At 40.9% G+C, this 17,944-nt stretch overlaps 2 protein-coding genes across 8 annotated transcripts in view; both read left to right on the top strand.

The window, feature by feature from the left end:
* The window catches only part of HTR7 (5-hydroxytryptamine receptor 7), a 123,287-nt gene that overhangs the window by 21,598 nt on the left and 83,745 nt on the right, over nt 1-17,944 (top strand). The window lies entirely within an intron of this gene.
* The window catches only part of LOC111172504 (heterogeneous nuclear ribonucleoprotein A1-like), a 52,922-nt gene that overhangs the window by 15,117 nt on the left and 19,861 nt on the right, over nt 1-17,944 (top strand). Inside the window, 1 exon segment of the mRNA XM_089897911.1 lies at nt 1-17,944. This exon segment is cut by the window's right edge and continues 19,861 nt beyond it. Within this exon segment, the coding sequence (XP_089754037.1) occupies nt 1-508 (508 nt within the window). The 3' untranslated portion in view covers nt 509-17,944.

Genomic DNA, 17,944 nt, shown 5'->3' with positions numbered 1-17,944 from the left:
AGAAGTGATTGAAATCATGACTGACCAAGGCAGTGGCAAAAAGAGAGGCTTTGCTTTCATAACCTTTGATGACCATGACTCCGTAGACAGGATTGTCAGTCAGAAATACCACACTGTGAATGGCCACAACTGTGAACTAAGGAAAGCCCTATCTCAGCAAGAGATGGCTAGTGCCTCATCCAGCCAAAGAGGTCGAAGTGGTTCTGGAAGCTTTGGTGGTGGTCGTGGAGGGGGTTTTTGTGGGAATGACAGCTTTGGTCATGGAGGAAACTTCAGTGGTCAAGCTGGCTTTGGTGGCAGCCGCGGTGGTGGTGGCTATGGTGGCAGTGGGGATGGCTATAATGGATTTGGTAATGATGGGAGCAATTTTGGAGGTGGGGGAGGCTACAGTGATTTTGGCATTTACAACAATCAATCTTCAGATTTTGAACCCATAAAAGGAGGAAACTTTGGAGGCAGAAGTGCTGGCCCCTATGGTGGTGGAGATCAGTACTTTGCCAAACCATGAAACCAAGGTGGCTATGGCTGTTCCAGCAGCAGCAGGAGCTATGGCAGTGGCAGGGGGTTTTGATTACCGCCAGGAAACAAAGCTTAGCAGGAGAGGGGAGCCAGAGAAGTGACAGGGAAGCTACAGGTTTGTGAACTCAGCCAAGCACAGTGGTGGCAGGGCCTAGCTGCTACAAAGAAGACATGTTTTAGACAATACTCGTGTATGGGCAAAAAAACTCGAGGACTGTATTTGTGACTAATTGTATAACAGATTATTTTAGTTTCTGTTCTGTGGAAAGTGTAAAGCATTCCAACAAAGGGTCTTAATGTAGACTTTTTTTTTTTTTGCACCCATGCTGTTGATTGTTAAATGTAATAGTCTGATCATGGTGCTGAATAAATGTGTCTTTTAAAAAAAAAATGATGGCCATTCTGACTGGTGTGAGGTGATCCCTCATTGTTGTTTTTGATTTGCATTTCCAAGAGTTCTATTTTGAATGCTAAGTTTGATATCATTAGACATTTGGATATAAGAGTCCCGGGTTCCAGAGAGAAGTCAGGACTGGAGATACAAATTTGGGCTTCATTGGAAATGATATTTAAAGCCATAGGGTGGGCTCCAGCTACCCGTCCTTAGCAAGATAAAATGTTTAGAGGTCAAGAGAAGAGGAGGAGCCAGCAAAGTTTAAAAAGGGATGGGCAGTGAAATAGGAACATCTGGAGAGTGCTATCACGGAAATTAAGGGAAATGTTTTGACAAGGATAGAATATCACCTGTGTCAAACGCTGTTGTAAGATAAAGCTAGAAGAATGGCCAATGAATTGGGTGACCTTGAAGTCACTGGTGATCTTGAGAAGAGAGGTTTCAGTGAAACAGTGGAATGGAAGCCCCGGTGGAGAGAGGTGAGGAGAGATTGGGAGGAAGGAAGGAGAGACATTGACTAGAAACAGCTCTTTCAAGAAGTTTAGCTACTCACCTGGGTGTCGGGAAACCTGCATTCCAACCCTGTATCTGCTGCGTTGTACCTTCGTGATAATTGTTTATGTGCCTGTCTTAAATTCCATTAGAATGGGCAAGAACTTTGACTTCGATTTTCCTGGCATTTGCAGAGTTCCTGGCACACAGTAGGCGCTGAATCATATTTGTTGAATGAATGGATCAATGGATTAAGGAATATCCTACTAGAGTAGAAACACTTTAGGCTCAAGACAGTGTCTGATTCATCTTCCTCAGGCTCATGTACACTAGTGGGGATGCAAAAATATCCCTGAATGAATAAATGAGTCTGGTAAACTTGGGAGTAGAGTAGGGGAGCTTGGTGTGGAAAGGTCAGGGATCAGGGCTGTTTAGACCAGGATTCCCGTAGGATTCGGGAAAGCTCTGTTAAGACAGAAGCCAGGGGACAGGATACAGATTCTGTTTCTGTGACTCCTAACTGTGGCCTTGTGCAAGTCACTGTACCTTATTTCTAAACCTCGTTCCTCATGCATGGTAGAAATATCTCCATGAAGTTAACATAAGGAATAAATGAGATTATATACTTGAGTTTAGCCAAGGGCCTGACTCATATAAAACAACCACTGATTGAGAGCATTGTTATTATTACTAATATTAATATTAATTATAGCTGTGCCAGGGAATTGAGTTCTACCAGCTAGTCAGGGCAGCTCTCTGGGACTGGAGAGTTGTTTGAATGGGAAGGTTCACTGATGCCCTTTCTGAGTCTTTTCTTCTTTCATCCTAAAAGGAAAAAGTATCAATAAATCAAGTTTGCCTTTAGGAAAAGTCTATATGGGGTCTTGATGAGGCTTCAGGGAATGCCAGCCTGCCTGCAAACCACCCTACCTGTCCAGTGATGCCAGAAATAGGGGCCAAGGTCAGTTCCATGATTTCCTTCAGATGCTGCTTGAGGCACGTCAGGGACTTGAGTTCATTCATGCTGAGGTGCGCTCAGTGGGCCAGTCGGGAAGGATAAATGATTGGTACCTTGTATAATGTTGTAGAGAATGGGGAGGGGAGGGTTTGTGGTGCACCATCACTCCTCAGATAACATCCTAGCTGTCTCCTGCACTTGCCCTTTCCTCTGTCTACTTCCTATGTGTCACAGGAAGTATAGGGGCTACTTCTGTTTTCCTGCATATACCATGTCCTCCTTTGCTTCCATGTCCCAGTACATTCTGTTTCCTCTGCCTAGAATGCCCTCCTCTTTTCTGCCTATTTCCCAAGCATTCTTCATGATGCAGCGAAAGTGTCATGGTCTCCAGGAGGCTGTCCCTGACACCTTGATCTGGCTTAGGTGCTCCTCCCAGGCCCTCCCTGACCACTCTATTACCATCAGGCTGAAATGTAGTTGATTATATTTCTCTGACCCCACACATCAAGTGCTGAGGTTCGTGGGGACAGAGACATTTTATTCATCTCTGTTTGCTTCCAGCTTCTGTTGGTATGTGGAAAGTCTCAATAAGTATTGGCTGGAGAAGTGAACGAACGAATGAATGAATGAATGAAACTGGCAACAATTGACTATTTAATTGTGTCTTGAGTATGAAACAGGAAGGGAAAATGAAAGAGGGACATAGAAGCCACACCATTTATGACACAGTTCTGCTTCGGCAGGTCTTGTTTCCTTACTCCCTTGAGTGGGTACCTCATCATAGCTGCCAGAGCCTTTTTTCTATATCTTTGAAGGCACAGTTCTGCTTCTCATAGCTTATGAAGATGCTGTGGATTTCATTTCCAGGATGTCCTGTCACCAAGGTCTCCCTGTAAGGAGGGTCAGTATAATAGGGTTTTTACCTGCAGAGCATATTATATGAGCGTCCCCAGCAGCCTTATTGGGTTAGCTTCCAAGCCCCAGGGGCAAGATTAGACACTGGAGACAGTATGATGGGATGCACTACAGCCACAGATATTTCAGATATACTTGTACAAAAAGAAATCATGTTTGGAATCTAACCTTGCCTCCAGAACCTCTCATTGCTCCATCTTTGGTGAGTCTGAGGCATTTTTCCATTTACATGCTGGTTCCTGTCTTGATTCTTCTTCCAGGGAATAGCTCCTACCCTGGTAAATTCCTAGGAGACTGTTACATTCCCCTCAGATATCATTTGTGTGTAGCCTTGTGATAGATTATAGAAATGGCTCCCAATTCTTCCCATGTCTGTTGTGCCTTTCAAGTGTGACTTTACAACCCTTCCCATATTGACTCTTGGCATGGCCATCTAACTTGCTTTGGCTGATGGGACTTTAGCAAACATGATGTAGGCAGAGACTTGGAATTTGCCTTCTTTTGCTGGTTTTGGGAACCCTGTGACTGCTATCATGTGAGGAAGCCCAGGCTGGAAAACGAGAGACCCAGGGCTTAGTCTTCCGACTTCCCTGGCTGCCAGTTACCACTCAGGTGAATGAAGCCACCCTAAACTACTCAGGCACCAGCAGGTCTACCACCTGACCACAGACATAAGAAAACCCACGCGAGATGGACTGACGTTGCCTGGCCCAGAACGGCCCCCCTAACCTGCCAAATTGGGAGCTGAATAAATGGCTGGTGTTTAAACCACACGGTTTTCGATTAGTTTTTACACAGCAAAGGCTAACCGACAGCAAGCCTTTAGTATTTTGACCCTCCTTTCCCCTGAATTTATGTTCCCATGTTGATTTGTTTGTGTTATAGCACAATGTCCATAATGTTCTCTGGATGACTGTTTATAAGTCTACCTTCCCAGTAGACCTTGGATACTCCAAAAGCAGCAGTGGTGTCTGGAGGGCTAATAGGATTTGCTCACCTAAGGCCTATCCCAGCGCCGGGACCAAGAACGCACTCTGGAAATGTGGACGGGCCAGATGAGAATGTGCAGCTCAGTTGTGATGTCTTTGGGTCTTGGCTTCTGTGTCACCAACAGTCTCTTCACTTATTTCTTCCCCACTCCCCAGCTAGGTATCCAAAACCTGATGTTTGCTATACTCGTGACATTTTGTATTTTCATATTCTCTTTTATAGTTATGGTGGTCTTTTCCCCATCCTTATCCTATCTTTGTGTATCTATAGATAATAAGGTCCCCCACGTTTTTTAAAAATAGGATTATATAGTCATAAAAGATACTGCCGGAATAAATCCTTTTGATGGAATCCAAGTTTCCTTTTTCTAAATTATAGTTTTCAAATGACATTACATGATGATTGATTTATATTTTCTTTGATTTTATTTTCAATGTGGAAGATTTATATTTTCAAAATGAACAATTTTTACACTGAAAGCTATTAATTTCATCTTGTCTAAGGTGATAACTTCAAACAAATTTGTTTAATGTGTAGCTTCGGTAAAAATCTATGATTGATTGTTGGCATTTTGGGAACCCTAGAAAGTCAGTCATATGAAGGAGTCCTTCAGAGTCAGAATGAAGGAAGAGGAAGGTAACTCAGGTAATAGTCATTAACAACTCCCCAAGAAATTTTTGTTGGATAAATGCCCAGTGGAGGATTAAATGTTGCCTTGTATCAGTCAGACTCTGGGCTACATGCTGACCGTCTCTTTGAATCTTCCCAACAGCCCCACGCGGTAGGTTCTATTATCACCATTTTACAAACGAGGAGAGGCTTAGAGAGTTTAATCAGGTTACCCAGAGTCAGAACCTGGAATCAAACTTGGGTGTATCTGATTTCAGCGCTGGCGTCTTAACTCTTATGCTTCACAGAGAAGTGGATAGAAAATATGGTCTATTCCTTTTAGGTCATGTATCTTCTTTTAAAGATAAAAATCAGATAACATATCTAGACCTTGGAGGTTCATCTAGGAGCATGATATCAGCACCTTGAAAGATTCTGTACAGTGATAGCATAGGGGCCGACCTTGGTGTGTATGTTGCTCCATACCCATTCCTAACTGCCCAGAAGTTCCAGGTTTGGCATGTCAGTGGTCAAATTAACAGACAAACAGAATCAGTGAGTGTTAAAACTGGAAGGGACCTGTGCTAGTTCCCATCTCCAGGTCTTACCCTCTACCCTTCTCCACTCTGTTCTCCTCCCTGGGAAACTGATATGTTCTTTGACTTCTTGTTGAGTTCAGCCAATGGCAAGTCCAGGGAAGGATATCAAAGGGAGATCCAGCCCTTCCTGCAAGGTGATCACCTTGCACTGACTGTGCCCCTTGATGGGAAGTCGCTGCTCCTCTCAAGGTGGCCCTTGCTACATGACTCCTTCCTTTTGGGTCCTGTAACTGCCTCCTTGCCTCCTGCCTTTGGACCTGGGATGGTGATTATTCTTCTGTGGCTGCCCTGTCCTTTGTAGTTTCCCTACCTCCTGCTCATATCTCCGTAAATAGTCACCTTGAATTATCCTAATTTGAGTCTATTTCTTGCTGAGACCCTGATTGATAGAGAATTCTAGAGATTATGTAGTCCAACCTTTACATTCTATAAAGAGAAAACTGAAGCACAGAGAAAGTAAGTACCTGTTTAAACAACTAAGTGGCAGAACCAGAACTTGGAAGGCACACTGGACTGACTTGTCCAGTGACTCCAGTGACAAAAGACAGTGACTGGCACAACGTAAGTTGAGGAAGTTGTTCATTTATTTCCCTTTTTTGTAGAGCAACTTTTCTGGGTCACATCTTCCTGTGATGACTTTGGGCCATGTCATTGCTCAACTGCACTTGGGCAACTTCTCAGCTATGACTTTTGCCTTACCTTGGGTGCTCTAGAATAAAAAAATTCATGAATAGTCTTCTGTGTTTATCTGGTTACAAATTGAACAGCAATGTAGGCAGGTGGTTTGTGTGCGATTGTAATTAATGTCTTTCAGGGTAAATGCTTTTTGTTCTTTAGGAAAGGCAGGATTTTCATCAGCTTAATAACATCCACAAACCAATATGGCAGTGAATCAGGTTCTTACCATCAAGGGAAGAATATCATTACACTGTTTATTGATAACAATTATTGAATTGTATTCAAGTTGTAATTACTGAAACTTGGCTTTTGTCAATGCACTAGCACAAGATAAATAGTCAATAAATAAAAGTCTGTTGAATTATTGAATGAATGAATATTCTTATTGTTTAGTGGGAGATGGTTTAAAGTTAGCAGTAGCACCTAATCTGTCTAGAGCAGTGCTTCATTCTTTGACCTCTCAGGTGTTCTCTGTTGGCTGTTGAAATCTGATAAAATTAATTAAAATTTTATTGATGCCCTTTTTTTTCTTGTTCCTTTTCCATACCTGTGTTGATGTAGAAAGAGCACTGCTTTCAGAATGGAAAGGCCCTGCTTTTCGTTCTCATTCTGTGACTTCCTTATTAACTGTAAGGTATCATTTCACTCTCCCCGTTGTGAAGTTAGGTTGGTATTACCTTTCTCTTAGGGCATTTTGGTGGTAAAAATAAAAATGTGTATGCAAGAGTGCTTTTCTTGTAAGTTGTGGAGATTGTTGCTTTTACTGTAGTATTAGGGTGTTACAGCTGTCCTTTGAAACAACAGACTTGGCAGGACTGTGGGGTCTGTGTTGATGTTTTAATCCTTGTGTGTACTAGTTCAGATGCTTGGGATCCTCTCCCGGTATCTGTAAAAGTCACTTGTAGTTCTTATGATTCTAAAGAAATAACTCAAGAAAATGATCAGAAACCACATTTCCTATAGTGGATATCCCTCTTTTGTGGGTTGGGTCATTCTAAGAGCCTCCAAGTCCTTGCTCCAAATAATGTCTGAATTCATGTTCAGTTCCTCTTCTCATCAACTCTTCCCCCCCCAACATCTCTTTCAATGTGTTGGGGTCCTTCCTTCCCTCTTTGCCCACACCCTCCAACAACAAAAACAAAACCTAAAAGCCGTTACTCTCTCTCTTTTTTTTTTTTTTTTTGCGGTACGCGGGCCTCTCACTGTTGTGGCCTCTCCCATTGCGGAGCACAGGCTCCGGACGCGCAGGCTCAGCGGCCATGGCTCACGGGCCCAGCCGCTCCACGGCATGTGGGACCTTCCCGGACCGGGGCACGAACCCGTGTCCCCTGCATCGGCAGGCGGACTCTCAACCACTGCACCACCAGGGAAGCCCAAGCCGTTACTCTCTTAATCTGCCTGGGAACAACTTAAAAGATCTGTATTATTTTATTACGTAGAACAATTTGTTTCCTTTCAGCCCCTTTCTCTCTCATCAGATTAGCCTAGAACCTTCCCTTTCACGACCTAGGGGCTGTGTCATCCCAAGCAACAGAATGACTTTTTCCCCCAGAGGTGAATTCTTCACTTTCTTAGAACACAGAAGCAGCTGGAGTAAATGTTTCCCCCTTTTTCAAAATAGGAGATTTTCCTTCCTGATAAATATAGATGTAGTTATGATTAATAAAATGCAAATTTACTTAAGAGCATTTAAGCTATCATAGCTTTTCGTCATTCTGTACTTTTTCAGACAACTGATACTATAAGTACAATTACTACTAAGTGTGGGCTTGAAAAATGTTTTGACATTTAAAAGGGGTCCTCATTTTTGAAGGAGGATAGGAATCCCTGGGATATACCTTTTAGATTGTGAGATACTGCCTGAACTCTATTCCTCCCCAGAACTAGTGGGAAGCTAGCTGGTGCCAGTATAAGTGAGGTTCTTTGAGCAGGCTCTAGGATGGAACTGAGGGGTTTTGTTTCAGGTTTATACAGTGAAGAATAAGGCTGAACTAAAGCTAGTGTCCAGGACAAAAGTGAGCTTGGGAACCACGAGGACAGTTCGAAGCAGGTAGGCCACAGAAGTAGAAACCATATATCAGGTTAAGCCTTCATGGGGCAACTTGGGGTTGTGACTCCAAATTATCCACAAATCATTGGCTGTTTGGGAGAAGTTATGGCGGAATGGGGTATGCTGTTCAAAGACAATGTCCCAAACCCAGCAGATCCCTCTTGACTTGGTTCCCAGCCCTAGACATGTCTGCTTGCCATAGTGGATAAAGAAGTAGTATTTGTGAAAAGGAAGTAGGAGAGATTTTCTGGGAGGAAGTGCAATGAACACGTATTTCCATAGTGGTTTTTATTTCGTCTTTTCATTGTTGTTTAACAGCTTTAGTGAGGATAATTTACATACCATAAAATTTACGTGTAAAGTACACAGATCAGTGATTTTGAGTGAATTTATGGAGTTGTGTATCTATCACCTCGATCCAGTTCTGGAAAATTTTCAGTACATCCCCCAATTCCCTGTGCCCTTATTTCCCATTTCCCATTCCTAGGCAACCAGTCTTCTGCTTTCAGTATCCATAGATTTGCCATTTTTTTTGAAATTTCATGTAAATAGAATCATACAATATGTGGTCTTTTGTGTCTTGCTTCTTTCAGTTGGCATAATATTTTTGAGGTTCATCCATACTGTAGTATGTATCAGTAGATCATTCCTTTTATACACACACACACACACACACACACACACACACACACACATATTTGCAGAATAGTATTCTGTTGAATGGATATACCGTGTTTTGTTTATCCAATCAACAACTGAAGGACATCTGAAATGTTTCTACTTTTTTGGCTATTATGAACAGTTCTAAGTCCTCGTGTGGATATTGTTTTTATTTTTCTTGGGCAGATAACTATGAGTGGAATTACTAGTAAGAATATGTTTAACTTTCTAAGAAACTATTGAACTATTTTCCAAGTTGATTGTACATTCCCAAAAGTGATGTATGGGAGTCCAGTTTCTTTATGTTCACACGTCTTTTTTGCTTATAGCCACTTTAGTGGGTGTATAGTGGCATTTAGTTGTCATTAAATTTGCATTTTCCTATCCATTCCTGATTTTGAGCAATTTATTAGCCAATCGTGTATTTTCTTTGGTGAGATGTCTATTCAAAACTCCACCCCCTTTTTAGTTGAATTGTTTGTGGGTTTTTTTTGTTTTTTTTTTTGGTACGCGGGCCTCTCACTGCTGTGGCTTCTCCCGTTGCGAAGCACAGGCTCCGGATGTGCAGGCTAAGCGGCCATGGCTCACGGGCCCAGCCGCTCTGCGGCATGTGGGATCCTCCTGGACCGGGGCACGAACCCGCGTCCCCTGCATCGGCAGGTGGACTCTCAACCACTGTGCCACTAGGGAAGCCCTGTTTGTGGTTTTATTATTGAATTGTAGGAGTTCTTTATATATTCTGGACACAAGTCCTTTATCAGATATATGATTTGCAGATATTTTCTTTCATCCATATATTCTCTTGGTAGTATGTGAATTATTTTATTCATTTATTGTTGGCAAATATTGACTATCACTTACTGTGGAATGGATTCTGTTCAACACTTTGGGAATAGAGAGCAAACAAACCAGACCAAATCCTCGTTCTCACAGAACCTTGGATCTAGTGGAGGTACTCAAACAACACATAAACTAAAAAGTGTAATAGTAAGTAATTTGTGCTTTGCAGCAAATTAAAACATGGTGAGGTGAGTAGAGAAGTGCCTTTTTAGAGTGAGTGGTCTGGGACACATTTTCTCCAGTATTTGGACATTTGAACGAAGACCTGAATAAAATTAGGCTGTAAACTGCATGGCTGTCTATGCAAAGGGTCCCACTCATAATCTTTACAAATCATGACTCTAAATTTCATTGCTCTGGGACAAAGTCCTAGGTCATGAACACCAGGGATGATATTCAAGATATTTAACTATGACCACTGACCAATTACAGTGGATGTGGGTATTAGGGCTGGATGATGGAGATAGTGGGGGCCACTCAGAGAGCGTGGGGCTGTTTGCCAGCTAGAATGGAAGTATTATATTAACAAGTGGTACAGTCATACCAGTGTATATACCTGGTATGAGATCAGACTTACACCAGGCATTGTCATGCAATTTGAGGGAAAGAGGAGTTGAGTCGGGGAGGGTCTCAAAGTATCAGTGTGGAAGCACCAAGAAGAAACCAACCCAGAGTCTGGCCGGTGGACAGGGGACTTTTAGGGGTCCTGATCCAACGCAGACAGGCATGGAGGCTCAGCACGGCTCGAGGTCTTTCTCTAGAGTATTAACTCACAACCTGGGCTCCTATGAGAATCATCTGGAGACCTTTTAAAAAGTGTCTGCACCTGGGTCCCAATCCAGGCCAGTCAAATCAGAATATCTGCAGGCGGGGCTTAGGCAGCAAGCATTTTAAAAGCGCCCAGATGATTCTAATGGTATCTACATTGAGAAGCCCTAGGGAGAACCCATTTTGCTTTGAGCAGGATTGCATCCAGTCCTGAAGGAGAGAAGTAAAATGAAGATACTGTGGAGCATCTGCAAACATGCCTTCTTGTGTTGCTTGAGGAAAAGCAGAGAGAAGCAGCAGCAGCAACTCCCGTTTTTTGAGCACTCATTAAAGCACATGACTTCATGTAATCCACTAATTATTATCCTGGTAGACTTTGTTCCCTTTATACACGTGAGCAAACTGAGGCTCAGAATCACATGATTACATGTGTGATTACTCAAGATCACACAGTTCATAAGGGGAAGAAGTCCTCCTTTTCAGAGGATGAGCGTTCTTCATGTGACAGTCCTGGAAACCTTCAGTTTCTTATTGCAAACGGAATTGCAAAACCTGAAGTTTGGAAAAGAGGCTTCCATGTTCCCACAACGTATGGCCCAAGAGAACAACGTTAAAAGTCATACTTTGGGGCTTCCCTGGTGGTGCAGTGGTTGAGAGTCCGCCTGCCAATACAGGGGACACGGGTTCGTGCCCCGGTCCGGAAAGATCCCACATGCCGCGGAGCAGCTGGGCCCGTGAGCCATGGCCACTGAGCCTGCGCGTCTGGAGCCTGTGCTCTGCAACGGGAGAGGCCACAACAGTGAGAGGCCAGCGAATGGCAAAAAAAAAAAAAAAAAAAGTCATACTTTGTATTCTTAGAATATTTTTTTTCCATTTTGATTATTGTTATTTTTGGTGTAGTTCTAACAAGATTGCTTATCTGGTTTCCCAGTTGTCAGATTAGAGGCAGAAAATCAGAAAATGGAGAGGAGTTCATCAAGGCAGGAGCATTAAAATGGCACTTAAGTTAGAGGCAGAACTTCAGAGTGAAGGAGGAAACAGCTTCCTCCTCTGAGATGAGTGCGTTGAACTGGTTAATCTCTGAGTTCCCTTCCAGCTCTAAAATTCAATGTATTTAAGATAAAATTTATAAAAAGCTGCCAAAAACACATACAAGAATGAGAAAAACCTAGAAATCTGGACCCAGTCTGGAGGAAATAATCCTAGAGAAACCAATAGCTCTTGAGAGCATGTGAGAGCTGTGTCACAGGCAGCATAACACTTGATTCTTTGGATGATGGCACTGAGTCATCAGGAAAGCATTAGATTTTGTTCTGCAGATGCTGTTTCAGGATGCAAAGAAAGCACATTACTTTTGAAAGATTTAATTCAAAAATGCTTATCAAAATGTTTGCTGCCCAAACGTGTACTGTTTGAACAAGCTGCTCAGTGGGACATCTTCCTTGATATATTTTCCATGGTTTTATGGGGGTTTTGTTCCTCAGTGGAATAATTCAGATAGTTACGACAATATCTTGCATCTACTGGTTTATACTAATTCAAAGTATTTTTCCATCCTAGATTCTAGTTGGTACTTTGACAAGATTTCTAGTTCTTCTTATGGTGTGTGCTTGGTACGAAGCATTCTTGCAGTGCTTCTCACATGGCTTTATGGTGAGCTGACTATGAGTCTGTTAGACTCACGGCTACTTGAAAGCAAGGACTGGGTCTTCTTCATTTTAGTTTCCTTTGAATATCGATAAATGTGTGTTAGATCAGCGAATCAGCAAATGAATGAACTGCAAAAGGATAAAGTTCCTCAGTGGCCCTGCCCCTAAATCCTGTGGATTTGTCTTTCACAAGGCAGTGTCTCTTGTTTACCTTTCTTTCATGCCCATCACCCCTCCCCTGTTTTTTTTACTGTACTCCAAAACAACCACTGAAAAATAAATCCCCACATGCTGGTTGTAGAAAGTTTAGAAAATACATAAATGAATACACGTGAAAAGGAAAAAAAATCACCAGGAGGCCTGTTATCCAGAAATAACCATCACTGACCGTTAGGGGGTATCCTTCCAGTCTTTTTTCCTAGACATTTCTTGTATAACCCAGGTGTCAGCTGCCACTCAGCCTCGTCTCTGAGCTTCCCCAGAAGAATCCACTTGACCAGAAGCCATTTCTAATGTATTGTAAATTTTCTTTGGCAATGGAGTTTTTGTTTTCCTTTTAATCCTCCTCTTGCTTTTGTGGGCTCCCATCTTACTAGATCCTGCCTTCCTCCACCTACCTCTTTCCTAGACTTCTACTATCTTATGGAAGATACTATTTTATTTTTCATTATTCAGAGAACTTTTAAGCTTTTGCGCTCATACCATCAGTTTACTTAGTAAATTGTGGTAGTGGAGGTGGTTGAGGGAGGTGATAATTTTTTTTCTCTTACATATCAATGTCTTTCGACATGCTTATTTTTCTCCCCCCATTTAAAAAACTGTGGTAGGGTACAAATAAAATTTACAATCTTGACCATTATTAACTGTACACTTCTCTTCATCTTGCAAAACTGAAATTCTGTACCCATTAAATAACTCTCCATTCTTCTCTCTCCTCAGCCCCTGGCAACCACCATTCTATTTTCTGTCTATGAATTTGACAACTGCAGGAACCACATCTGTGTGGAAATCAGACAGCATTTGTCTTTTTGGGAATGTTTTATCTGTCTCAGCATTATGTCCTCAAGGTACATCCATGTTGTAACGTGTTGGAATAACCTTCCTCTTTAAGGCTGAATAATATTTCATTGTATGGATATATCACATCTTGATGATGCATTCCTCTGTTGATGGACACTTGGGTTGCTTCCGCCTTTTGGCTATTGTGAATAATACTGCTTTGAACATGGGTATACACATGTCTCTTCAAGACCCTGCTTTCTGTTCTTTTGGGTGTATAACCAGAAGTGAAATTGCTGGGTTATATGCTAATTCTGTTTTAAAATTTTTGAGGAACCACCATACTATTTTCCACAGCAGCTGCACCATTTTAAATTCTCACTGTAGATAGAATTTTATGTCTTGCTGTTTTCATTTAAAATTATTTTGGGTGCAGTTACCCCACAATTAAGTCATTTTTCAAAAGTATGTCTTTTGGAAACTGCATAATTGTGTACCATAATTTATGTAGTTATTTCCCTATTTAGTGATATATTTAGGTTATTTCTGGGTTTTGACTGTTATTAAAGAGTATGATGAAAATACTTGTTGGTGTCTTCCCGCCACCGCTGCCGCCACTGTCACTGCCGCTGCTACCGCTGCTGCTACTGAGGCTGAGGAGTTTGCTGAAGCCCTGGCCTCAGAATCAGCCCAGTCTTACCGCCCAGGCACCAGGCACCAGCTCCGGGAGCACTGACCACTCTGACCGGTGCAGAAGCAGGAGCTGCTTCAGCCTGTGGAGCAGCGGGGATGGCGCCGGCTCCCCTTCCCCTCCCTAACCACTTCCTTTCATCGTCTCAGTCATGGGGAATGCGGTGACCACCAAGAAAGGCAGTGAGGTGGAGAGCGTTTGCTTTAGACAAGTGTTTTAATACCTCCAAGCTGTACTATAAAACTGAGAAGGATGAATTTGATAAAGAGGCTGTGGTCTTTTCCAGCTTTATAATTCAATGATTCCAATACACTTATGAAAAGAAAGAAGGTATATTCAAAAAGTAACAAGACTTGGGAATAAATTATAGAAGGCTCTCACAAAATTATGTGGGTAGAGAAGTGGCAAGTGAGCCTCAGTGTGAGCAAATAGAAGAAAATGTATTTAGGGGAAATTATTGATCTGTACTTAAAGAATGATAGCCTCTGATCCACCAAAGGGCAGATAGCAGAAGCAAGAAGAACTACAGTCCTGTAGCCTGTGGAACAAAAACCACATTCACAGAAAGACAGAGAAAATGAGAAGGCAGAGGACCATGTACCAGATGAAGGAACATGATAAAACCCCAGAAAAGTAACTAAATGAAGTGGAGATAGGCAACCTTCCAGAAAAAGAATTCAGAATAATGATAGTAAAGATGATCCAGGACCTCGCAAAAAGAATGGAGGCAAAGATTGAGAAGACGCAAGAAATGTTTAACAAAGACCTAGAAGAATTAAAGAACAAACAAACAGAGATGAACAATACAGTAACTGAAATGAGAAATACACTAGAAGGGATCAATAGCAGAATAACTAAGGCAGAAGAACTGATAAATGACCTGGAAGACAGAATGGTGGATTTCACTGCTGCAGAACAGAATAAAGAAAAACACAATGAAAAGAAATGAAGACAGTGTAAGAGAACTCTGGGGCAACATTAAACTCAACAACATTCACATTATAGGGGTCCCAGAAGGAGAAGAGAGAGAAAAAGGACCCAAGAAAATATTTGAAGACATTATAGTTGAAAATTTCTCTAACATGGGAAAGGAAATAGCCACCCAAGTTCAGGAATTGCAGAGAGTCCCAGGCAGGATAAACCCAAGGAGAAACACACCAAGTAATCACACATAGTAATCAAACACACATAGTAAAGAAACACACATAGTAATCAAACTGAAAAAAATTAAAGACAAAGAAAAATTATTAAAAGCAGCAAGGGAAAAATGACAAATAACATTCAAGGGAATTCCCATATGGTTAACAGCTGATTTCTCAGCAGAAACTCTACAAGCCAGAAGGGAGTGGCATGATATATTTAAAGTGATGAAAGGGAAGAACCTACAACCAAGATTACTCTCCCTGGCAAGGATCTCATTCAGATTTGATGGAAAAATCAAAAGCTTTACAGACAAGCAAAAGCTGAAAGAATTCAGCACCACCAAAACAGTTCTACAATAAATGCTAAAGGAACTTCTCTAAGTGGGAAACACAAGAGAAGAAAAGGACCTACAAAAACAAACCTCAAAAAATTAAGAAAATGCTAATAGGAACTTACATATTGATAATTACCTTACATGTCAATGGATTAAATGCTCCAACCAAAAGACACAGACTTGCTGAATGGATACAAAAACAAGATCCATATATATGCTGTCTACAAGAGACCCACTTCAGGCCTAGGGACACATACAGACTGAAGGTGAGGGGATGGAAAAAGATAGTCCATGCAAATGGAAATCAAAAGAAAGCTGGGGTAGCAGTACTCATATCAGATAAAATAGACTTTAGTATAAAGAATGTTACAAAAGACAAGGCAGGACACTACATAATGATCAAGGGATCGATCCAAGAAAAAGATATAATAATTTTAAATTTTTATGCACCCAACATATGAGCACCTTGATACATAAGGCAAATGCTAAAAACCATGAAAGGGGAAATCGACAGTAACACAATAATAGTAGGGGACTTTAACACCCCACTTACACCAAGGGAAAGATCATCCAAACAGAAAATAAATAAGGAAACACAAGCTTTAAATGACACAACAGACCAGATAGATTTAATTGATATTTATAGGACATTCCATCCGAAAACAGCAGATTACACTTTCTTCTCAAGTGCACCCAGAACATTCTCCAGGATAGATTACGTCTTGGGTCACAAATCAAGCCTCAGTAAATTTAAGAAAATTGAAATCATATCAAGCATCTTTTCTGACCACAACACTATGAGATTATAAATAAATTACAGGGAAAAAAACCGTAAAAAGCACAAACACATGGAGGCTGAACAGTATGTTACTAAATAACCAAGAGATCACTGAAGAAATCAAAGGGGAAATCAGAAAATACCTAGAGACAAATGGCAACAAAAACATGACAATCCAAAACCTATGGGATGCAGCAAAAGCCATTCTACGATGGAAGTTTACAGCAATGCAATCCTACCTCAGGAAACAAGAAAAACCTCAAATAAACAATCTGACCTTACACCTAAAGGAACTAGAGAAAGAAGAACAAACAAAACCCAAAGTTCGCAGAAGGAAAGAAACCATAAAGCTCAGAGCAGAAATAAATGAAATAGAAACAAAGAAAACAATAGCAAAGATCAATAAAACTAAAAGGTGGTTCTTTGAGAAGATAAACAAAATTGATAAACCTTCAGCCAAACTATCAAGAAAAGAAGGGAGAGGACTCAAATCAATAAAATTAGAAATGAGAAAGGAGAAGTTACAATGGACATGGAAGAAATACAAAGCATCCTAAGAGACTACTACAAGCAACTCTATGCCAATAAAATGGACAACCTGGAAAAAATGGACAATTCTTAGAAAGGTATAACCTTCCAAAACTGAACCAGGAAGGAATAGAAAATATAAACAGACCAATCACAATCCCTGAAATTGAAACTGATTAAAACTGTCCCAACAAACAAAAGTCCAGGACCAGATGGCTTCACGGGTGAATTCTATCAAACATTTAGAGAGGAGCTAACACCCATCCTTCTCAAACTCTTCCAAAAAAGTGCAGAGGAAGGAACACTCCCAAACTCATTCTGTCAGGCCACCATCACCCTGATACCAAAACCAGACAAAGATACTACAAAAAAAATAATTACAGACCAATATCACTGATGAATATAGATGCAAAAATCCTCAACAAAATTCTACCAGACAGAATCCAACAACACATTAAAAAGATCATATACCATGATCAAGTGGGATTTATCCCAGGGCTGCAAAGATTCTTCAATATATGGAAATCAATCAATGTGATAAACCACATTAATAAATTGAAGAATAAAAGCCATATCATCTCAATAGACGCAGAAAAAGCTTTTGACAAAATTCAACACCCATTTATGATTAAAAACTCTCCAGAAACTGTGCATAGAGGGAACTTACCTCAACATAATAAAGGCCATATATGAGAAACCCAAAGCAAACATCAAACTCAATGGTGAAAAACCTAAAACATTTCCTCTAAGATCAGGAACAAGACAAGGATGTCCACTCTCACCCCTGTTATTCAACATAGTTTTGGAAGTCCTAGCCACGGCAATCAGAGAAGAAAAAGAAATAAAAGGAATCCAAATTGGAAAAGAAGAAGTAAAACTGTCACTGTTTGCAGATGACATGATACTAAACATAGAGAATCCTAAAGATGCCACCAGAAAACTCCTAGAGCTAATCAATGAATTTGGTAAAGTTGAAGGATACAAAATTAATGCACAGAAATCTCTTGCATTCCTATACACTAACAATGAAAGATCAGAAAGAGAAATGAAGGAAATAATCCCAATCACCATTGCAGCAAAAAGAATAAAATACTTAGGAATAAACCTATCTATGGAGGTAAAGGACCTGTACTCAGAATATAAGACACTGATGAAAGAAATTAAAGATGACACAAACAGATGGAGAGATATACCATGTTCTTGGATTGGAAGAATCAATATTGTGAAAATGACTATACTACCCAAAGCAATCTGCAGATTCAATGCAATCCCTATCCAATTACCAATGGCATATTTCGCAGAACTAGAACAAAAAATCTTAAAATTTGTATGGAGACAAAATAGACCCTG

The sequence above is a fragment of the Delphinapterus leucas genome, chromosome 16 (genome assembly GCF_059928025.1).
Source record: "Delphinapterus leucas isolate spDelLeu-1000000601 "Yukka" chromosome 16, BTC_Dleu_Yukka2, whole genome shotgun sequence".
In the NCBI taxonomy this organism is placed as follows: Eukaryota; Metazoa; Chordata; class Mammalia; order Artiodactyla; family Monodontidae; genus Delphinapterus; species Delphinapterus leucas.
This window is presented reverse-complemented; position numbering and strand designations above follow the sequence as displayed.